Source organism: Macaca thibetana, chromosome 1, assembly GCF_024542745.1.
Source record: "Macaca thibetana thibetana isolate TM-01 chromosome 1, ASM2454274v1, whole genome shotgun sequence".
Taxonomy (NCBI): Eukaryota; Metazoa; Chordata; class Mammalia; order Primates; family Cercopithecidae; genus Macaca; species Macaca thibetana.
This window is the reverse complement of record NC_065578.1, coordinates 58841237-58865084: the sequence shown is the minus strand read 5'-3', so window position 1 is coordinate 58865084 and position 23848 is coordinate 58841237. Positions and strand designations below refer to the sequence as shown.

The 23848-nt window shown below is 42.6% G+C and overlaps 1 protein-coding gene across 14 annotated transcripts in view; it reads right to left on the bottom strand.

The window, feature by feature from the left end:
* FGGY (FGGY carbohydrate kinase domain containing) overlaps positions 1-23848 on the bottom strand; it is a 468393-nt gene that overhangs the window by 89089 nt on the left and 355456 nt on the right. For 12 of the 14 annotated variants that reach the window (XM_050804094.1, XM_050804057.1, XM_050804114.1 and 9 more), the window contains 3 exons: positions 13299-13373; positions 6824-6944; positions 448-542 (listed from right to left, as the gene is read on the bottom strand). In XM_050804094.1, coding sequence (XP_050660051.1) covers positions 448-542; positions 6824-6944; positions 13299-13373 — 291 coding nt within the window. The remainder of the gene's footprint in view (positions 1-447; positions 543-6823; positions 6945-13298; positions 13374-23848) is intronic. The other 2 variants (XM_050804123.1, XM_050804133.1) reach the window with 2 other exon arrangements.

Sequence of the window (23848 nt, the reverse complement as noted above, 5' to 3'; positions counted from 1 at the left end):
CCTTTTTTATTTAATACTAACATTGTCATTTGTATCTCTTGTTGATAGAGGCCTTAAAGGTATTTGGAAAATGGTGGGATTGCCATAAGCTTTTAAAAATCTGAAATACACACGAAAAACTGAGGTTTTGAGGCTTACCTGTTTCATGTGCTCAAAAAAAAGTGGTCAAGGGGAAATTTAAAAGGAATAATTTAAAAGGTATTTTAAAGAAGAAATAAAAAACAAAAACAACTGAAAAACAGAACGACCAACACGAGCTGAGGCCAAGTCAAATGAAAACTGCAATAAATATGTCTGAGGCTAGAAGTGTTTGTGCTTTCCCTGGCTGGAACCTATCATTTCTTAATTATATCCTGTGTGTGTTTTGTAAAATGCGAGCTGCTGTCAAGAGGAAGGTTGGCCTCAGACAGGGGAGGAGCCACAGCCCACCCCCTGGTCTTCACATACCTGTACAGAAGCGAAATCCCCTGAGGCACAGGCACCCAGAATAGCAGCACCCACAAGAACAGACTCCACCTCTTGCGACAGGACCACAGGCATGCCTGCGCAGGACAAGGCCACACCTTGGTTAGGGAGCAGAGCCAGGGGAGTATGAGGAGCCAGCAAGCAGCCACAGTGGCAAAAACACCTGACATCAGGCAGCAGCAGCCCCCCTCCTGACTCCCCACAGTCCTCCCTTCCTTGTTCCTTGGGATTATTTGGTTCTAAAAGATTTCACTGCCTGTGCCTGCTGGTGCAGTAGCCAAGGGCCCAAGGGAGCCAACACCATATATATCAACTCATGAGACCTCAGTGCCCAGGTTTTTCAGGCTTCTGCAAGCTGCTACCTGCCATTTGATTCAAGTTCAGATCCAGAGATATTTATTAAGTGCTTTGCTGGCCTAGGGAATACTGAGATGAATCGCACTGTGCCCTGCTATTCAGGTTTCAGAAAGAGATGGATGACAGAGAGGAAGGCTAGTCTCTCTCCAACCAGGGGGTTGGTTCTTTAACTGAGATGTGCTAAGGGAAGGAGGTAGCAAGACAGGGTATGATTCATCCCTCCAGGGGCTTCTCCCCTCTCTCAGGGTACATGCCACAGTCCTTACAGTGGCTGACAAGGGGCCCTCCCTCCCAGATCTGGCCCCACTTCTCCCCCTCTGATATCCTCCTTCTCTCCTTCCAGCCACATAGTCCTGGCCTCCTTGCTGCTTCCTGAGTGTGCTTCGGGGCCCTTACCCATGCTGTTCCCTGTCTGGAACACTTCCTCCTCGATGCCCACATGCTAATTGCCGGCCCCTCCTTCAAGTGTTTCTGCAAACATCACCTTCCTACTGAGCATTCCCTGGCCATCAGATTTAAAATTACAACTTCCCTCAATATTTCTTACCCCCTTAACTGCTTCATCCCACATTGTATTTTGCTTCATTCCAACATTGTATTTTACTTACTTGTTTAATGTCTGTCTCCCCTGCAAGAACTTAAGCTACATGAGGGGAGGGACCCTGTTTTGTCTACTGCTGAATCCCTGGCATTAGACCAGTATCTAGCACACGGTGAGTGACTGAATGATGAGGGAACACATTTCTGGGGTAGTGGTCATCACAGATCACAGTGGAGACGAGGCTTAAACAGGCATCTGAAGGGTGAGCAGGGGTCCACCAGGCAGGGAGGAGCCCTCCGTATGCTAACGCCCAGAGGTTGAGGGTTCATGGTAGGTTTAAGATTAATAGAAATAATTTAGGATTCTTAGGTCTATAATGTATAGATTGGTCTGCTAATCCGGAGATGGCAGCAAACTTTACAGAGGTACCCTTGTGGTGTAAAACCTTCTTGTAGTCAAGCCGTAAGAGTTATTTTCCCAAAGCTTAAATTTCTTTTCCTATCTTGTCTGAGATTTTCCTGAGGCACTCTCTCTACATCCCCATTACCTCCCCACTCAGTTCTTTCCTCCAGCTACCCAGAGAAAGAGGGCAGGGGACCAAATTCCCACAGACACCCCAGCGAATTTAGAAATACCAGCCCTCATCTGGGCCGGGGCTTAAGGCACTGCCAACGTGGTGTCGGGTGGGAATGCTGGGAGAAGCTCAGACCTGAGTTTGTTTCCTGGTTCCACTAGCTCTGTGTCCAGCAAGTCACTTACACTCTTTTAGCCTTGGTTTCCCCAAATGCACAATGGGAATGATCATAAGATGTACCACACAGGTGTGTTGTGAGGCTTAATGAGAGGGCACATAGTTGGTGCTTAGCACATTTCCTGGCCTACAGTAAGCCCTGGAGAAATGATGGCTGCTACTGTTAGAATTCAGGTGGACGGCAAGTGAAGCCTCTCTGCATGTACTAGACCTGGGCTAAAAACTGGGTAAGTAGAGAAGGGACAGTAAAGGTTCCCATCAACCATCTAGAGGGGAAGGACAGATGCCAGGCCACACTGAAGGGCTGTGCTGACCCCAGCAGGAGAGAGCGCTACAAGCCTTTGAAGAATCCGAGGAATGGTACAGATGGGTGTGTGACTGTGACCACCCAGCCTACCCTATGGACCTGGGGAGTTTTTGAAGACAGTGCCTCCAAACACCATTTACTTCCCAGGCCTTCCTACCCTGCCAAAAGCTCCTCGAGTTGTGAGCAGGGAGGAACTACTCACAGGCCCCTCCCCTTGTGAACCAGAGACCTAAGTGAACCTGGTGAATCCCCTATCAGCTCTGAAGTTGCTGCCCAAAGTGTTCTGAACCCAGACTGCCAGAGTTTGAAACCTGGCTTCCCCACTGACTTAGGTGTGTGATCCTAGGCAAGTTACCTAACCTTTCTGTGCCTCAGCTTTCTCATCTGAAAAATGGGGTTAAAATTCCACCTATTTCAGAGTTGCTGTGAGAACTAAAATTGTTATTATAATAAGGCTCTTGAAATGGTGCCTGGCTTAGAGAAAGCACTAAATTAGCATTAGTTGTTATTCTTAAAGTTTACCTTACTTCTGAAGTCTCTCCTCACACCTGTTACCCAGGGTGAAATCAATCCACTGCTTCCATTTGCCTCTAAGACCAATCCGACCTCTTCCCTTCCTCCTTCCACCTACTCTGTGCCTGGGAGACTGGCCAGTGGGGATCAGAGCTGTGGGCCCCTGCCCTCTGGGTACATCCTTGATTAAGCTTCTGCTGGGCTGCCCTCTTCACACATCCCACCAGGCTCAGATTGCCTGCTCCCTACCCTCACCCTTGCAAGCCCAGGGGTGGAAACGCTGTTAGTATCCCAAGGTACTTCTTGGTTGTCTGGGCTTCCAGCACCCTGCCCACAGTTCTGTACACTGACTCTTTATTCAACTTCCCTCCAGTTAACCTAATTGGAGGGTGTATCTGTTCTCTGCCTGGACCTGACTGACACTGACACATCTTATCCTCTGGGTCCCCACTCTACTCACTCTGGATATTGGTCATAAGACCAAGGGCACTTTTTCTGTGTTTTATAAAGAACCTCTTGGATGGACATGACTGTTCTTCTTAGCATCCCTGTGCCAACCTCAGGGCTTGGCGCACTGGTGTGCTCAGAGAATGCTTTTGAGTGAATAAATGAAAGAACAAATAATTAAAATAATGAGTAAGACCAGAAGAGGGAAACCCCTACTGAAACTACCAGTACTAAAAAATAAAACTTAGAAGAAGGAACATTTAGTCCCAAGTCAGTGGGGCAAACTTACAATTACTTAGTACATACCAAGTATTTATTGAAACCACAGTTAACCAAATGACCGGGGTACAAGGAGGTTCTTCCTCCTCATGTAGACAACATTTCCCAAGCTGGCAAAGCCCTGCTCTCCTTGCTTGTACAGAGCAGGCTGTTCTCAACATGGCAAAGATTCACTTTCAAAATAATAAATTGCTTTTTTTTTTTCCCTCAAATTTCTTTTTGGCACGGGGCTTCCTAGATGGAACAAGAGAACTAACATTTACTGATCACCTACTTGGTCTAGGCACAGAGTTTGATGCTCACAAACTTGCGAGCATTTATTCCTCAGCAGTGATCTACATGAGGGAGATGAAAATTTTGTTTGTTTGTTTGTTTCAGAAGAGGGAACTGAGACTCAGAGAGGTAAAGTAACTTGCCCAAAGTCACAGAGCTGATCTCCTGCTTCTTCCACTGTTCCACGCTATCTCCAAAAAAATCTCCCAAATTCCAATGTGTTTTTCACATGCATTTCTGAGAATCATGTTCCAGGTCAACAGTCCTCCCTAACTCTGTCTCTGTAGGAAAACTAGAGCAATACAATGTTTAAAGGCACCAATGACACTACCTCTATACTGGCTGCTTGTGTACGTGCCTTTTACAGGAACAAATGCAAATGTGTTCTTTTCTCTGAGTGCTGGGTGAAGGAGAGGAAGAGGGCGGCTTTGGCTGGAATGTGAACTATTTTATCTGATGCATTAATGAGTTTAGCAGAACCCAAAGCATTCAAAGGCAGATGCACTTTGCCATCACTTGTCAGTCACAGGCTCCCAAAGGCAGAGGAATTCCAGGCTAAAGAAAAGGTCCCTTTGTCTGGAACTGTAACTGGTCCATAGTTAGAGACAAAAGGTCCAGTTTCAATCGGAATCCAAATAACGATTAACAGCCTTTTCATTCAACAGCCTAGAGGAGAACAGTTTCCAAAGCAGCACTTTCTGTGAAGCTGCTGCACTCCCCCCCACCCCCGCCCGTGCTTCTGAGTCAGCCCAGCGATGTAGGGCCTGGAAGATGACCCATTTTCACAAAGCCCAGGGCTGCAGTGCCGAGTCAGTACCGGGGTCACTCACAGCTAGCTGTTCTGCTCTGGGAGGCCCTGTTTCCCATTTTCTAGAGTACTGTGTTGTCCAAAGCTGATTTTCATCTTTCCTCTTGCATCCAGATAGGAAGCTTTTTGGCTATCAGAAGGCTGGAAATTGGGGCTGGGCGCGATAGCTCATGCCTGTAATCCCAGCACTTTGGGAGGCCAAGGCGGGTGGATCACTTGAGGTCAGGAGTTCAAGACCAGCCTGGCCAACATGGTGAAACCCTGTCTCTACCAAAAAATACAAAAAAAAAAAAAAAAAAAAAAAAGAAGGCTAGAAATTGGAATGTCACAGATGAAATTTTAAGCTTGAAAGTTATCTGAACCAGTCAACTGATTTTTAGATAAAATGTTATGGTTTTTCTCCTGAGGGCAATTATAAGGCAATCTGGGCTCTTTTTATGTCTTTCCTCCTTCTGCTTTGAAGGGCCCACTTCTGTAGGGTTTTGGACACCTCAGGAAAGAGGGGTCATCATCAAACGGTTATAAACGTGGCAGAAAAGTCGAGAAACCTGGGTCAGCAGTACAATATAAAGGGACGGTAGGCCCAGACACACCACGGTTACAATATTGGTCTTGCCCTGTACTGCCTGTTTGACTTTAGATAGCCGATTTAATTCACCTACCCACCAATCAGCTTCCTTGTCTGTAAGATGGGGGCACCAATTTCTACCCTTTGGTGGCATGGGAGGATTAAGTGTCCACAGCGTGATTCACACTGACACATAGTAGGGGCTTGGTTAATGGTAATACTTTCTATATTTCACATCCCAATATTTCTGCCCTTAGACCGTATGCTTTTCTTACTGTCCTCAGACTTGTGCCTCAGTCTGCTTATCTCTAGGCCGGGAATAAATGACTTACTTAGTTTCATCTCATGATGTGCAGAGATCAATTACATCCATCGTGTTAGACAAGGCTCTCATGTGCAGGAATCTGTGTGGCTTGGAGGGGGAACAAGGATATAATGGGGCAGGGACTTCGACCTGCTCAGAAGTCAGAGGTAAGAAAGTAGGGGATGACAGATAAGAAAGGATCATGATAAATGTAGGTAGGATCAAGTGGGCTCTTATCAGGCTGCAGTTGGGACTACGGGATGGGTACAATCCTCTCCTACTTTCCCTCATCTTGCCCTGCCCTGGTGGTACCTGTCCACCCAGGGATGGGTCCTGGGAGAGAACACCAGTCCCCAGGAGACACTAGAGGGGCAAGGAGTAAAAGGGGCCTGGATGTCTGTCTCTCTGGACCTGATGCCTCCTCGTCCTCCTGGAAGACCTCCTGGAGAAAGCCTCCTGCCAATGGGGCCCCTTCCTTGGGTTCTAGGGGCTCTGATAAGGATCCTTCTCCTCCACTATCTGCTGATATCAGAAAGAGCTCAGCCCATTATTTGTGATTCTCTGCACCTCTATTATGATCCCTGATTCTGATGAGCTGAGAAGGAATCACAGGATTGCAGGGTCTTAGGGCTCAAATTCAGTCTGCAACCAGACCCACAGATCCTACAGCATCCAGCCTCTGCATTCTTTCTTCAAGACAGCTTTCTTATCACTTCTTCCAGACCACATGCCCTGAGCTGCCATTAGGTCCCAAACCAGACGAGGTGCCTCACTATGTTTCCATGATACCCTGTACTTTTCTCACTCCAAGCTTTTGCCATACTACCTTTAATATGCCTGTTTGCTGTTTCCCTTCCTCAATAGACCCTGAGTTCCTGGGTGGTGGGGAGCAAGAATTATGCCTTATTCATGTTCATATCTTCAATATCCTCCACAATATGTGGATCAGAAGAGGTACTCAAAACTGTTGTGTAAACCCTTGAATTAAGATCTAGTCCTGGCCAACTTCTCTTGTGTTATTTCTCACCATTATTCAATGGTTGGATATACATAGAAGTCACTTTCTCCATCCTGAATATAAAGACTTCAGGGTTATTTTAATAAACTAGCATACCACATATATCCTCCTAATCTCACCTCACCCAGAACTGGGCCATGCCCATTTGCTGCCAAGCCAAAAATGACCTTGTCTCCTCCTTCCCAGACTTACCAGTAATGTCCGCATGCATTTGCACAAAAAGGGGATTCTTGCTGAGGCCTCCACACAGGAAAAGAGTACTGATCGAGTGCCCTGCTGCCTCCATGGCTTCTATAATGAAGCGAGTCCCCAACTTGAAAGGAGAAGCAGAAGATAGCATCAGTATAGTTGCATAAGTAAACACTAGGGAACACTTCTTAAATGTTTACTGAGTGCTAGACACTGTACTAAGAGCTTTACATACACTATCTCAGAAAGCTGACACTCACAGAGACTATGTTGTCTATGATCACACCATTAATTAAATCACAGAGTGGGAATTTCAACTTGGGCCTGACTGATTCCAAAACCCTCTTAATTACACCATTTGCTTCTATCAGTAGTTACACAACACTGACAAAAACAGTTGACAATGTCAACACAGTTAATGGTAACACAGTTCATTCAAACAGATATTTAATGAGTGTCTACTATAGCCCAGGCCCTGTATTAGGAGTGACTGCAATACTACTCTAAAACAGAGTCAATGGTATCTTGGTCAGTCTTCCTTTACTAAATGGGAACTAAAGGCTTTTTCCTTAGAAAAAGCACCAAAAAATCCAGCAGCAGAATCATGGAAAGAAGCCTCTAATTGCATAAAGAAGGTGATATCCAAGGCTTCAGGGTGGCTGCGGGCTAAAATTACCTTTGCTATTACCTGAAACCAGGTAGTGGTTCTCTAAAAGGAGGCTTCTGAGCCAAATCTATTCCCAGGTTGTTTCAGGGCTTCACCATATTTTCAATTCAGCCTTGTGTCTCAGTCCTTATGTGTTAATATCTTCCTAAAGCACATTATCCTCATCCCTGTCTTTCTAAGTTCATTAAACTCAGTAAAAACCGTTATTGTTTGAGAAGAGAACATTGCCTTAGAGTTATGGAAGTGAATCTTAATGCAGAATTCTTCAGTTTTAGATAAGATAGTTGAACATCTGAAAAATCTTAATTTACTTGAAAGTTCAAACACTAGAGTTCAAAAATCAAAATTTATTTGGGATGAGGACTAAAAACAAGAAGATGAACTGTGATGTGGCCTTAAGGGGGCAGCCACATGATGATGCCTGAGAAAGGAGCTCCAGAAAGAATAGAGGAAGAGGATTTTTTGGTGGGTAGCGAGTCTTTGAAATGTTTAGAGATTGAGCAATTTGGGGAGATGTCCAAGTCCTAGGTGTAGACCTGGGAGTGAATTGCTAAAGGGGAGGGAAGAGAAGTCAGAAGAGATAAGAAAGTCAAGGATCTGGGAGGCCAATGTGTCTCTACAGATGGCATAGCCACCAAGAAGAAGGCATGAGCCAATATCTTGTTTTTTAGTGAAAGTGTGACAGTATTGTTCAGGTTGAAACCTAGGAATGTAGTGAGTTTAGCCAAGGTGAGGAATAGGGTTTTGGAAGTCAGCAGGATGCTGCCCTGACCTCACATCCTGTGGGGGTGGGGAGTAAAGGGTAAATGAAGCCTGCTTTGACAAGGCTGTCTAGGGAGCTGTCACCCCAGGGGATGGGGGAACCTGGGAACAGGAGTGGTCAGAGGGTGATCTGGGAACTATAGGACATGAAAGGCTAATTGCTTTGGCATAAATCATGAGGGACAGGGGCAGTTCAGGAGCAAAAGACACAGCAGTTCTAGCCCAGAGGTCTTTAGGGTTTGTTGAAGCTATTCATGAATCTGGTAAAAATATGGATTAGGTAAAACCTGGGCCTCCAAAAACAATCCACAGATGTAGTGTGTTTAGAAAAATTCAAACATGTTGTGCCATATAAGGCCAGATCCTACATACTAACTAGGGCTGATCATTCCCAGATGTTCTTTGTTAAGCTTTTTGGGGGGTCATGAATCCCCTTGAGAATATGCCAAAACCTATTGACCTCCCCAGAAAAAAAAAGTCACATACAAAATAGTACTATAAATAATTTCAGGAGGTCTACAGATGCCTGAAGTCCACCATGGATCATTTGATGCCTGTGGATTCCAGGCAACCCCAGTCTGCTCTAACGGCATGAATCTGTAGTAGCTAAGAGCATGAGTTTTGAATTCAAAAAACCCAGGCTGGCATTTAGGCATCTCACATATTTCTTATACCTTAACCTTTCTATAACTCAATTGCCATTTTTTTTTTTGCCATGGGAATAATAGTATCATATTCACTTAGTTAAAAATTCTATAGATTGTCAGAAATGTCAACATGCAAAAAAATTAAAAATGTGGTATTAGGCTTGATGAAATCTAATAATACCTACCATATAAGGCTGCTGCTGTAGGCAGCAAAGGTAAAACTTGTAGAAGAGTGTCCAGTTCACGAAAGGTGAACAAGGAGAGTTCTTCTGGTTATCAACTACATGCTAGGCACTCTGCTATGCACTTTAATAGCATCTCTAATCTTAAGGCAAATGTGAAACCTGCATATTGTTATTCTCACTTAGGAGATATATAATTTGACTAAGCAATACAGTCTGTATGGGATGGGAGAATAGCTGTCTCCTAATTTGTATGGAAATGTCAGGCAAAACTGGTATCTTTGATATTTCTAAAACCAGGGACTTAGGGGCACGCGATTAGCAGGCCTGAGACAAGAATAAAACAAAGCACATTTCCTGGGAAAAGGAAAGAAATGATCCAAGTAAGAGGCACTCCCTCGAGAGGGGCTGTGACAGATAGCCTGTCTCTCCCCCATGTGGTATTGTCGGCTGGAATTTCCCACTCAGTCTGGCGGTTCCTTAAAGGACCTCCCCTTTCGGTGTCCCAGACTCCAATCTGTGTAATACTCCACCCTACTGAAATGTCCCACCAAAGGGCTTTGTGTGAAAATGATTTTGTGCTCACCTTTCTGGAAAAAATGTTTTCACAGAGAAATTTAAATTAAAATTAGGCTATTCCACTGGGAATGTACAGAACCGAATGCAAATCAAGAGACTTCAAATGCAAATAGTACCTTTTAAGGGTCTGTTCTGCAAAGAAAACTATAGATGAACAGGCTATGGATAAACTGCGTGGTTGACAGGTCTTTCAATTAAGCATGATCAAGAGAGAATTTTACTTCATGGAGGGTTTTGCACAGTCCCAAGTTAACTTGATTACAATCCTCTTTAATTTCATTTCATCCCAACAAAATAGCACCCAAAGATATGACTACATATAGAGAGAAATTTGCTTAACTTTCAGATGACCGACAACAAATACATGCTCTGGCAATATTCAGGGCTAATGAAACAAAATATTTTTTCCAAAGTTGAACATGATGGGAAAATATCTGTTATGAGAATACCTCATTAAAATGCACATTTTTTTTGCCTAAAAGATCAGCACACTCAGACACATTTGCAAAACAGACTGAAACCCTCACAATTCACTTGACTCCACAAAAAAGCCTTATCGAGAAAAATCTCTGTCTTAAAATGCCTTCCTTTCATGGTATTATAAAGGTCATTAAGACAATGGACAGAATAAATATGATAGCTTTTAATACATGTACGGCCCATTAAATACAAGATTGATTTTCCAAGTGTGTGGTACTTGAGAAAATGTAGCTGGCTTTTTTTCTTCCCCTCTCCTGTCTGCATTAAGTTTAACCTCATTTATACATTTCTGGACTTCTGCTGCAGTACTCTTACCAGGAAAGGGACCTCTGTGAGACAATCCTGGCCAAATTAATGGTATTTTCTAATATATGTTAAGTAAAAACGATTCTTAGGAATATCTGAAAGCTTATTTCACCCATGTAGCTTTTACAAACAGATCAAACAAAAATGCAGCATGGTAAAGTGGAAAGAGCAGGAGCCTGGGTGTGAGATGGAGAAAGGTTCAGATTCCAACTACCACCCAGTAGCTGTTTGACCTTGGCAAATGGTCCTCCCTTTGTCTGTAAAATGAGAACAAACCCATCTACTTACAGGGTTACAATGTTAAGCTACCAGTAGGCAAGGTACTCTGTTTGGTGCCTGGCACACAGTCGTGTCTGACGAAAGGTAACTATCATTACCACTATGTGATGGTGCCCCTTGGTCCATCCTGTTTGGCCTCATCCTTCATGTCCTCCCCTTAGCATGTGCTCAAAAGGGGGAGTATCACACCATTCTGATTTTCCAAGATTATTCATTTCAATATAAACTATTCATTCCACTATGGGACTCTTTTATACAATAACATTAACAAATCAGAAAACAAAAGTTCCTCAGTACAGTTGTGTGTCCTTTAACCATGGGAATACACTGCGAGAAATGCATGGTTAGGCGATTTTGTCATGCAAACATCATAGACTGTACTTCCACAAACCTGGATGGTATAGCCTACTACATACCTAGGCTATGTAGAGTATGGCCTATTGCTCCTAGGCTGCAAACCCATACAGCACGTTACTGTACTGAACACTGTAGGCAACTGTACCACAATAGTAAATATTTGTGTATCTGAACATATCTAAACATAGAAAAGGTGCAGTAAAAATACAGTATTATACTCTTATAGGACCACTGTCATATATGAAGTCCCTCGTTAGCCAAAACATTATGTAGCAGATGACCGTACTTCACATGTCTAGTTTTGTTTCAGAATGCTGGGGGTTCAAATCCCACCTCTGCCACCAACTATATGGCCCTGCACAAGTTAATTAATCACATATAGGCTTAAGTTTCCAGTCTGTGGAACGGGGATTATAATATCTACGTAATAAGGTTAAATCAGATAATTTGTGCAATGTATCTAGCACAGTGCTTGGCAAATATAAAATACTTCTTAACTTGGCCAGGCGTGGTGGTTCATGCCTGTAATCCTAGCACTTTGGGAGGCCGAGACGGGCAGATCACGAGGTCAAGAGATGGAGATCATCCTGGCCAATATGGTGAAACCCCGTCTCTACTAAAAATACAAAAAATTAGCTGGGTGTGGTGGCGCACGCCTGTAGTCCCAGCTACTCTGGAGGCTGAGGCAGGAGAATCGCTTGAACCCAGGAGGCAGAGGTTGCAGTGAGCCGAGATGGCGCCACTACACTCCAGCCTGGCAACAGAGCAAGACTCTGTCTCAAAAAAAAAACCAAAACAAACAAATAAACAAAACCCAAAAAACCCTCTTAATTCATTTATTATTATCATCATAATCATCATCATTATTATAAAACCGGACAGCTAAATAATTATCTTTACTACTGATGCACACTTTTTTTCTCTATTTTCATCTTACTATTCATTTCCTGCATTTTTATAGCTGTCAGAATTGGGTGCTTTTGACCAAGTTTCCATGCATAAAGACATCTGACTGATTTCACTGAATTGGCCAAGCTATTAGACCAACAAGAAAATTGCTTCAGGAAGATATAGTAAAACTAGTGTATAATCTAAAAGGGCTGTTTAATCAAGTTGACTGACTCTATACTTCTATGCAGTTGCATTAAAGAAGGTATATCCCTTCAGTATTAGTATTATTACTATTTGGGAAGTTCCATTCTTTATTGTACATACATGGTGCCTGGATAAATCTGAGCATTAAAAAAGCACTTCTGCTGGTGGTGTGAATAAGTATACATATCATTTAAAGGAATATAGTTATGAAAACAGTTGTGTGAAGAAACAGAATAATTGAATATCATATATGTATATATAGCATTAAACATATTTGCTTAAACAGGTGTTACTGAAAAATAAATTTTGAATCAAAATTAGATAAACTGAATTTTTCTTTCTGTTAATTCCTATTCTCTTTTCAGAAGTGGCTAAGCCTCACTGGATTAACTTAATTTCGGGTACATACCTGCTGTGAGACCCTGAAGGCCATGATCTACTCTCCTAAAATGCACTTTGTAACATATGCGCACACACAACCTTCTGGATGTGATTTCAGGATTAGAACCCTCTTGTAGCCCGTCCATAGCCACCTCTAGATAAGAAGATTCCTTAGACAATGGTTAAGCTTTTAGGATTTCATTTCCAATTTTGATTTATCTTTAGTTTAGAAACTCCTAACATTTTAGATGTAAATTCCTCTCTTCCTCCCTAATCATCCTAACCTCACGTTAAGCAGCTACTTATCAAAAAACAAACACTTTCATGTTCTAAGGAAGCTTCCTATTTAAAGGACCCCTATCATGAATCCTTTTGCAAAGTGAACAATATAATGTATTTTATAAATCAGACATTCTTAACAACCTTTCTTAATGCAAGCATACATAGCATCTGCTTGCTTGCTTCTATTTAATTAAATTTAGAAGACAAATTAGATAAATGACAAGTATAATCTTCACAGATTTTAACTCCTTTCAGCTTTTAGTTACGTGAGGTTATTAGTTAAAGCAGGTGAGGCCTTTCATCAACATTTCCTTCCAGACATACAAGAATTTCTTTTTTGCAAACAATCTTTTAATTAAGAATCTCTGTCACAAAAGCATGTGCTGTATCTTGGGGAGCCGGTGGCCTAGGGTATACTGATGGCTCCAAGTCTCTTTAAAAATGGCATTACAGTATCTTACAGCAATGGCTTGAACTGTGGCCAGGTAGAGAATGGCAAGATCATCGAGGTCCTGAGACAGTTTCAATCCGGTGACCTATAGGGATGAAGGGAAGAAAAGAAGAAGATGGTCAAAAGAAGCTGCCGTGGATAAAGACAGTTCCCATGAAATACGTTCAGATGTGTTTTCTTGCCGAAACAAGTTCATATGCAAATCCCCTTTTTGTGAGCAGAACGTGAAAAGCCTACTAAGTTGTTTAGTCTCCAGACCTGGGAAAAACTATCCCTTCCTCCCCAAAAGAAAATACTCTGACCTTAGATTAAACAAAAACAAAACAAATACCACAGGAAGATTATGTTTGATATTTCTTAGACTATAATTAAATACCTTTTATTTTAAAACATTCTCTTTTCTCACAGATACCTATTTTCTGAGGCTTACAAGAAATCAACACGTAACAGTGGCATTCTAGTACAAGATGATCCTGTTTTGTGTTCTGCTACTGTCAGAATTCAGTGTAACAGCATTCAGTGTCCAATCCAGGGTAAAATAATACATCTCCTACAAATATTATAACTACTAGGGGATAACTTAGAATCTGTGGGTTGCAAGGGAATCCCATTAAAGTCAGTAAGAATCAGATGTTTATATGGAGTATGTCAATCTCTGAGAGAGTCCAGAACTGAACAGGATGCTGGATTTGTACGCCATCAGGACTTACTCACAGTCCTGCTTTCATGTCTTCTACTCATCAAGATGTTCTCTTAGGACATTTCTAGAGGCTGCTGGGTTCTTCAAGCCGAGCCCAGTGTTTGTAGGCATCAGCAGCACAGTTCACTTTAGATTATCACATTATAAAATTAATTCACCAACATTCATTTACTCGGTTCCTATGGTGTGTGTTGTCCTGAGCTCAACCAGGTATGGACATGCAGTTTGCATCAAAATAGGGGAGCTGAGTGGTCTATGTAGGTCCCTTCCTCTATCTTCTCTGGCCCCATTTAATTACTCTCTCCAGATTTCACCCTCAAGCCCACTGCAATTGGCCTATGGCAGGGCACAGGTACCATTCAGTTGCCCAAACCAGGAAACTCGGGAGCCCTCTTTTTTTGAGACAGAGTCTCACTTTGTCTCCCAGGCTGTGATCTCGGCTCACTACATCCTCCGCCTCCTGGGTTCAAGCGATTCTCCTGTCAACCTCCCCAGTAGCTGGAATTATAGACATGTACCACCACATCCGGCTTTTTTGTATTTTTAGTAGAGACGGGGTTTCACTATGTTGGCCAGGCTGGTCTCGAACTCCTGATGTCATATGATACACCTGCCTCAGCCTCCCAAAGTGCTGGGATTGCAGTTGTGAGCCACTGCGCCTGGCCAAAAGCCATCTTTCTTGACCTCCCCCTGTCTTCCCATATTTAAGCAGTCTCCAAGTCTTATATGTTTGATCTCTCAAATCTCTTTTGAATGCATCTCCTTTTCTTGATCCTTACTGTCATTCACTTCCTTAATTCAAGTCACCATTATGTCCTTCCTAATTGCTGACGGAGGCCCTGAGGAAATCTCACTGTTTCTAATTGTGCTCCTTTCCACACTGGAGCTAGACCGACTGTTCTTAAATGCAAATCTGATCATGTTACTCCCTGTAAAACATTCTCCCCATTGCCCTCATTTCACAGTAGAAATGCCTTCACTGTCTCGTGTGCTTCTTTCTGGGCTCGCCCTTGCTTCTTCTCCAGTGTTTACTCTTGTCCTTCCTCGCTCTGTATCCTATGCTCCAGCTATGCTGAATTATTTATCTAAGTCTGTTGATGCGGGGATTCCTACATTCAGTAGAGCTACCTGCTGACAGTTTTTCTTGGCAAATAATTGGGCAATCAGATTAGAATGATGGCTTTGATTTTTTAATACACAAGTAGATAGAAAATTAAAATGAGACACACGAGAAGAACTCTGGGGCTATGTCATCCTAAGCCATTAACTGTGAAAGAACATCCTTCACAAAGTTTCCTAGAGACCTAAGCATATAGTAAGAATTTTGGAACTCAGAGAGAACATGAACCATGCTGACATTATAGAACTTCATTTCACAGTGAGGAAATAATGTGCCTAAGGGAACACAGAGAATGGACACCAGAATGTAGGTGTCCTGATGGTCTTTGTCTTACTAACCAAAACTCTAATGCCCAGTGCTGTGCCTGGAACATAGTAAGCACTAAGTTAATATTTGCTGAGTGACAATTCACTCAGCACTGTGAACTGTGAACCAGTGACAATTCAACGCTTCTTTTCTCCTTTTAGATACCACTTTCTCTTCTTAGGTCCTATCCTTCTTTGTTACATTCTACAATTATAGGTGGACAAAGTTCACTGCCTCGGCTCCTCCCACAATCAGAGAGGAAGAGACCATGCCCCAAGAGAAAAGAATACTGGAAGAACACTTTTAGTCACTTGCTGCATGCTCCCAGCTGCCCTCCCCCATCCCTAAACTTACCCTTTCTCATCTAGAAAAGTGGCTTTTATGAGAATAGGGTAAAAGGAAATGTTCCTGTAGCTCATATAGAGCCTTTGTGTGAACTTGAAAAAGGCACCCCATCTGGAAGAATGAATTATAAAAAGGTGCAGAGTAAGCAGGATTTCAGCCTAGTCATAGCCCCCTGAGCTGAACACTTTGTGAGCTGCCTGCACCATGCAGGCATGCAGTGGTCCTGGCAATGATTACTAGGCATGAACACCAGTCATGAGCTGAGCACCCCTGAGCTGAACACTTTCTGCGAGCTGCCTGCACCATGCTGGCATACGGTGGTCCAGGCAATGATCACTAGTCATGAACGCGATTCACACATGGTTTCTCTGTCTCTCTGGTACTGGCCTGGCCTCAGCAGCACCTCTGCTATTAGGTCTCCTAGGGAAGTTGCTGGGCCATGGCTTAGCGTACTGTTCTAGAGCCTGTCCAGGAGGCTGCCTCTCTTTGACTTCCTCTCTCTGGTCATCAATAGGAAGTGGATTAAGCCATGATCCTCTGTGTGGCTGACTGACTCCTAAAGACCAGATTTGGATAATTTGTGCTAGAAGTGTGGGTAAAATATGACTTTGTATATAAGATGCATTACCCAACAGTATTTATTAGGAACCCCAGTGCCTTGTGTAATTATACCGATAATGTAACGGGTTCTGATATCCTTCTCAATTAGTAAGAATCCATAAGAGAGAAGAAAGGGTGTGATATAGCTGGATTTAACTTCCTTAATCACCAACAGACATCCAGGAGAATTTCCAAAAAGCATTGGTATTCAAGCAAAAAGATATCATGGACCCTTTTCTAAATTTCCAGTGCCTCCAGAGCTCAGAAATCATAGAGGAGAAAAGGGAGGATAATTTTTTTCCCCAGAAACTGAAAATGACATAATCAATGTAATTGAGCACTAAATTTAAATCCTGAGCTTGCTAGCAGCTATGGCAAAAAGGGACATATGAGGGTGAAATAGCTTTTTTCTGATAAATAAAACATAACTATCCTTGAAGGGAGACAAAATTATTCCTGGGAAGAAATTCTAGAAGAGATTTATTGCATGGATCGTAATATAGAAGGTATTCCGTATCAAAAGGGAAGCAGCAAACAGAGTTCTCACACAACCATTTCCAATATTCCCTCACCACTAACCCTAGAGTCATGGTATTGAAATGTGACTTAGTGAAAGATATTTATCTCTTAAGTGCAAAGACACTGCGGTCTGAGGTCCTTGCTTCCTTGACATCTCATCTGATATGCAGATGATCATTAAGACCATTTAATTTTCTCTCAAATACCAGGGACCTCAGCCCAGTCAACCCATGACGGGACTTTGCAGGGAGTGCCACGTAGACTGCCTGAGAGGCTACAAAGGACACTTGGGGAGCTGTCTTGGAAGGGAGGTGGTGACAGTGCTCTGGGAGTGCCAAAGAAGTCCTGGGGAGGCACAGCTTTGAAATGTCTGAAAACGCTAGGATAGACCAGATGAACTGATTCCCTAGCTGGAGGCTCAACGGTTCCATTAAGAGGAAGTAGAGAGGAAGCATGAGTAGAAGGAGTGTGTTTATTGATGTCCCTGTCCCTATTTTGAATGTTTGGGCGAGACAGACAAATGTGTAGGGAAGCCCGATGGGAGAGTTGCAAGGGTAAGCACATTTTATCTATTTTGGCTACTGTGTAATGAAGAGAACTGTAAGAAAAAGCGCTTATAATTAATATTTGGGTGTATGAAAATACAATGGCCAAAACAATGCAAGTAACTGCATTGCCTAATTTTAACCTTCTAGATTATGAATATAAAGCACTTATGTAAATATTGGGAGTTGTGAGGTTAGAAGTGTATGCCAATAGAAAGAAAGAGCTTTAGAGGAAGGGACCTGGGTTTAAATATTGACATTTTCTCTAATTTAGCTGCATGACACTATATGAATTTTGTAACCTCTATGAGCTCAATTTTTTCATCTGCAAAAAAAGGGATAATACCTCAAATTATTTTTGTGAGGATTACATGAGGTATCATTTGCAAAGTGAATTACTTTCTTCAGTAAGCTGTACTGAGTCTACAAGAGCTACACACTCCTGTAACTCTTATGGTGCCAACTGTGCACATAGGTGGCACTTAAATGTTCATTTTCTTAATGTGGCACATATATACCATGGAATACTACAGAGCCATAAAAAAGAATGAGATCATGTCCTTTGCACGGACATGGATGAATCTGGAAACCATCATCCTCAGCAAACTAACATAGGAACAGAAAACCAAACACCACATGTTCTCACTCTAAGTAGGAGTTGAACAATGAGAACACATGGACACAGGGAGGGGAACATCACACACTGGGGCCTGTAGCGGGGTGGGGTGGAAGGGAGGGAGAGCATTAGGACAAATACCTAATGCATTCGGGGCTGAAAACATAGATGACAGGTTGATAAGTGCAGCAAACCACCATGGCACATGTATAACTATGTAACAAACCTGCACGTTCTTCACATATATCCCAGAATGTAAAGTAAAATAAAAAAATAAAGTAAATTCATTTTCTTTCTCTTTCTCTTAAAAAGTGTTCATTCTCTTTCTCTTGAATTGCATGAAAGGCTCAATCCCATTCATTTATTGGGATATGGGAATAACGTATGCCCTTCATTATGCTATGGGTACTACTGAGGATATGAATGAGGGCCACTGGAGACTAGTGACTGTTCAGTGTAGGGAAGCCAGGGCAGAAGTTGATCATCAGCACTGGGACCATAATGTTAAAGGTACAGGCATGCAGGAGTATGGAGAAGCCCCTGAGTGCCCAGGGACACAGAGTGGGGGGACTCTTGCAAGAACTCCTTGAGGAAGCCTTAGTACTTATCAATCTACACACTTCCATTCATTGTAAAAAGAAGAGACAGATGGTCACTGTCCACCATGGACTTCGGCTTAAATCTGGCAACTTAGGAGCTGTCTAAACTACTGCATCTCCCCTCAACTCTTTCCTGGGATCCTAGTCCAGTGTAGGTTTCCAGGGATCCTACTCTAGATTTACTGAACCTCTTTCCTGGGATCCTAGTCCAGTGTAGGTTTCCTGGGATCCTACTCTAGATTTACTGAACCAGCAATTTGCATTTTACCACGGTCCTAATGCACAATAAATTGTGGAAATGACTGAACCTTGGTATTATAAATTATAGGTTCATAGGTTCTAAAATAGTTGAGATTATCAATAAACATATTAGCAATTAAATTTTTTCCTACCTAGTTGTTAAAGGAATTGATTATATATACAAATAAGAAAAAAAAAAAAAAAAGGCTTAAAAATAGTTTCCCAAGGGATCTCTAAAGATTACAAAAGACAAGAAAATGGGATTCACAAGTCCTGAGATTTTTCTATGGTCATCAGAGCTTGATGGGAGTATCCAAGGCTCGGGGGAATTCACTGAAAGCTTTCCAGAACACAATGGAGAGGGAGAAATGCTCTGTTTGCTCAGTCAATAATGAAGGTGGAGCTGATGGAAAAGGCAATGAGGAGGATCACAGAAAGATTTATAGGAAGCCTCTGGAGGGAGGAGGACATTGGAGGACAGGTCTGAGATAATCACCGGCTTGGAAGAGAAAGGGGGACAAATCTTCCCAAAAATATTTAGAGGTTTCAGTAAGTGTCTGGAATCTAGGCTAACACTTGGCATTGCCTACATCCCATCCACATTTGAGAAATGCAGATGACTGTGCTACCACAATGCTGTAAGCAGAATCTTAAACATGTCCCCTCAATATTCTGTACCCTGGTTATTCAATCAAACACTAACTGAGGCCCTGTTGTAAAGGAACTGGGCAGATAAAATTATTTAATAGCCAGATGACCTTAAAATAGGGAGATTATCTTGGATTATCTGGTTGGGTCCAGGGTAATTACATGAGCTCTTAAAAGCAGAAGAGAGGCCAGGTGCGGTGGCTCACGCCTGTAATCCCAGCACTTTGGGAAGCAGAGGTGGGCGGATCACGAGGTCAGGCGATCGAGACTATCCTGGCTAACATGGTGAAACCCTGTCTCTACTAAAAATACAAAAAATTAGCCGGGTATGGCGGGCGCCTGTAGTCCCAGCTACTTGGGAGGCTGAGGCAGGAGAATGGCGTGAACCCGGGAGTCGGAGCTTGCAGTGAGCCGAGATTGCGCCACCGCACTCCAGCCTGGGCGACAGAGCGATACTCCGTCTTAAAAAAAAAAAGAAAAAAAAAAAGCAGAAGAGAAAGGCAGAGGAGTCAGTTAAGAGACACAGTATGAGAGGAGGACAGGAGAGATGAATCAGAAATAGAAATCAGAGTGGTTCAAAGCATGGGAGAGATTTGACCCATCATTGCGGGCTTTAAAGATGGCGGCAGGGGTGACAGGCCCAGAAATGCAGGAGGCCTCTGAAAGCTGAGAAGGCCCACTGGCTGACCTTTAGCATGGTCACAGGGACCTCAGTCCTACAACTGCATGGGGCTAAATTAGGTCAACCACTTGAATGAGTGTGGAAGCAGATTTTCCCCAGAACCTTCCAATAAAAACCTTTGATTTTGGCCTTGTGAACACTTTCTTTGGTTACAGAGGAACCAGCAGAATCAACCTAGATTTCTGACCTGCAGAACTGTGGAAGAATAAATTTAAGCCACCAGATTTGTGTAATTTATTATAGCAAGCAAAAATGATGGATGGACACTGCCCCTCATGACCTTACTCTATTGTTGAATTCTACACCACACAAGACTACTTTGTTTGCTGTTTACCCAAAGCACCAGGCCCTTCACACTTTGCCTTGCTTCTGAGGTGTTTAAGTCTAAGCCATTTTGATACGCTCATACACTGTTTCTCAAAGCTGCTCTGTACAACTCTTCTGGCCTGTACTTGCTGTTGTCTAACCCTGTCTTGGATCTGCACACCAAGATTATACATCATGGACTCTATCCTTGGTCCTCTGGCCTTAGTTCCTTTGTGTTGTTTTGTCTTGGACCTTCCCAGTAGATTCCACCTGATTCGCCCCTCAATCTTTTATCATGCCACATGACCTTGGGAAACACTCCTGCCCGTAGTCCATTCCGTGGTTTTACCTGTTGTTTAGTGTATATAGGAAAGATAAAGGAGCAGTAAGAAAGGAAAGTCTGATTCTGTGATAGAATTTAAAAAGTCATTAAAATGAAAAAGGAAGGTGCCAGGCACATTAAAAACAAAGCAGAAGCAATGAAAACAACAACAATGACAAAGATCTAGTTTTTTTATTTTTCTTTTTCCCCAAAGAATGTCATTGACCCAGGTTTGAATTGACTGGTTCCAGTTCCACTTATACTCTTTTCTCCTGTGGGTAAGCTACTTAAACTCCCTGAGCCTCGGTTTCTCTCTTCTTTTAAATGGGACGACAACATTGTCTTGCAGGGTTGTTGTGAAGGTTGTTGATGATACATGTAAAGCATCTACCATGATGCCTGGTGCATCAGGTGCCTGAAAAATGGTATCTATGAAAAATCACAACACCAGCTGGCAAATTAGTCACTTCAGTAAAATATATTTTTTTTTCAGTAAAGTATATATTTTAAATAAAATATAAATATGTAAATTTATATATAAATACACAAATAAAAAATATATTTGTTCAGTAAAACATATATATATATATTCAGTAAAATTTGTGACCAATTTGTACACCAGTTTGGTATTGTGATTATATATATGTAATCAGAAAACCAGTTAAAGACACTGAGAATATTAAGCTTTGTTACAGGATTTGATTTTTCATAAGCAAAAATATGTTAAAAAAAAAAGGCTGAATAAATCAGCGTTAAATAACAGCGAAAACATCCACAAACTCATATCAGAGTCCATGTGTTTCCAAAGCTTATAAATGAAAGCTTATAAATGAAAGCTTATAACTTGAAAGCTACTTCAGTTAGCTCATGAGCTTTCAGCTCTATCATCCATCTCCCTATCAGAAAAGTCACAGGGGTGCAACCTCTGCTTTCTCTTGACTCTTGCAGATACCCTGAGTTGGTGACTCCTTCCACATCTGGATCTGTTTAGCGATGCCTACAGCTAGCTGGGATTCATTCCCTTGGGAACTGGCTAAGATCTCCCAGTGCTTCCTCCCTGACTCTCCTGGTTTTCCACATACACACTATCTCTGTGCTTGCTTTGAAGAGTTGTTGGAGCAGCACTCAACCTCTCCAGCAGTTTGAGTAGCACACGCTCTGATGTTAGAAGTCACAGCTCTTCAAAGAAGCAGAAAATCAATTTTTGTTCTGGGTAGTTAGTTACTTTTAACATGAAGCGAGAAAATACGTTTCAACCAATGGTGAATAGGGTGCATTTGGTGTGTTTTTGGGGCCTGATATGTCTCCAAGGTCATTTGCTTTGTTGAGTGGTTATTTCAGGAAAATAATTTTTCAAAATTCCAAACACCACAAAACAAAGGCCATGCCAATTTTTTGTGAATAGAAACGGCTCATATATATGAGAAGGCAAGGACTCTTCCAGAATTCCTATAACACTAGCTATTCCATAAGGTGCACCAAATTTGAGTTTCCTATTGTACTGATGAGGAAACTGAGGGCCAAGGACTTGAACAAAGAAGATCAATCTCAAGACCTGTATGAAACTTGCTTTCTGCAAGGACCAAGGGACTAGTGGGCTTCTTTGGCTGGCTGTTTGGGCTGGTGAGTCCAGTCAGTTCTGGAGCCAAAGTGGGAGGCCCATGGCTGGCTGCTCAGGGTTCAAAAGCCACATAGGATTCCTGTTGGCCATCTCTCAATGTGCAAGTAAAGGCCACCAAGCAGGAGCTGCCAATTCAAGGGCATTACTGTGCTGTCTGTCCATTGTGCCAACACCTGCCGTCTGGCGCTGACAGCGACCCTGCAAAGAAGGCTGGGTCACTCTTGCTTCCTTGTGGGCAGATCAGCTGCACAGAGTTAACCCGCCAAAGGTCATACACTGGTATATCTTCAAGACAAGTTCAAACATAAGTCCGATTTCAAAACCTGAGTCCTCTTTACTGCTTTGCAGTGGTAAAAACCATCCAACAAAACATTTAAAATAAAAACAACCACCAAGAAAAAAAAAAATCCCTAAAACATGCAACTATTCCTGATGGTGAGTATTTATCTTCAACTTTTTTTTTTTTTTGAGATGAAGTCTCATTCTCTCGCCAGACTGGAGTGCAGTGGCGCGATCTCAGCCCACTGCAACCTCTGCCTCCCGGGTTCAAGGGACTCTCCTGCCTCAGCCTCCTGAGTAGCTGGGACCACAGGCGTGTGCCACCACGCCCAGCCAATTTTTTGAATTTTTCGTAGAGATGGGGTTTCGCCATGTTGGCCAGGATGGTCTCGATCTCTTGACCTCGTGATCCACCCACCTTGGCCTCCCAAAGTGCTGGGATTACAGGTGTGAGCCACCAAGCCCAGCCTATATTCATCTACCTTTATGTGTGACCATGTCATTTTCTTACTTTAAAAGTAAGCAATTTTTTTTGGGGGGTGGTGTCTGTCTTGTTTTTAATGAACCTAAAATCATCAGCACTTACTGTTTTGAGACTGACTGTTATTACCTAAGCTTCTGCTTCTTTTAAATAATCATATTGCAGCCCTCACCTTTCTGTGCTTCATTTATCAACTGGAAAAGAGAAATGTTTACATAGTGGGGTACTTAGTCCAACCATGCTGTTAGGCTGCTCATCCCCCACCTCCTCCACCTCTCTTTAGTCCAGTGCTTCAGGCTGATATTGTATCATCAAAAGAAAAATGAGACAGCTAGTCACATGATAGGAGTCAATTGTTACCAGAACAAAAAGGAAATGATACTATGAAGCATAAGGAAGAGATTCCTGGGTTATGTCCTGTTCCTACTTATGAAGGTAGGCACCTAGTGTGGAAGGCATTAGGACCAGGTCAAAATGCAAGTGGCTATTTGTTTTGAAATCTGAGTCAGTGAGGGGGGGAAGGAAACTAGTACCTTACTGAGAAGAGACAGGGTCAGAGTTTAAATCCAAAGACCATGGTTAGGGTAAAAGTGGGAGGATAAGCCACAAGGTTGGTGGTCAGAAGAACAGA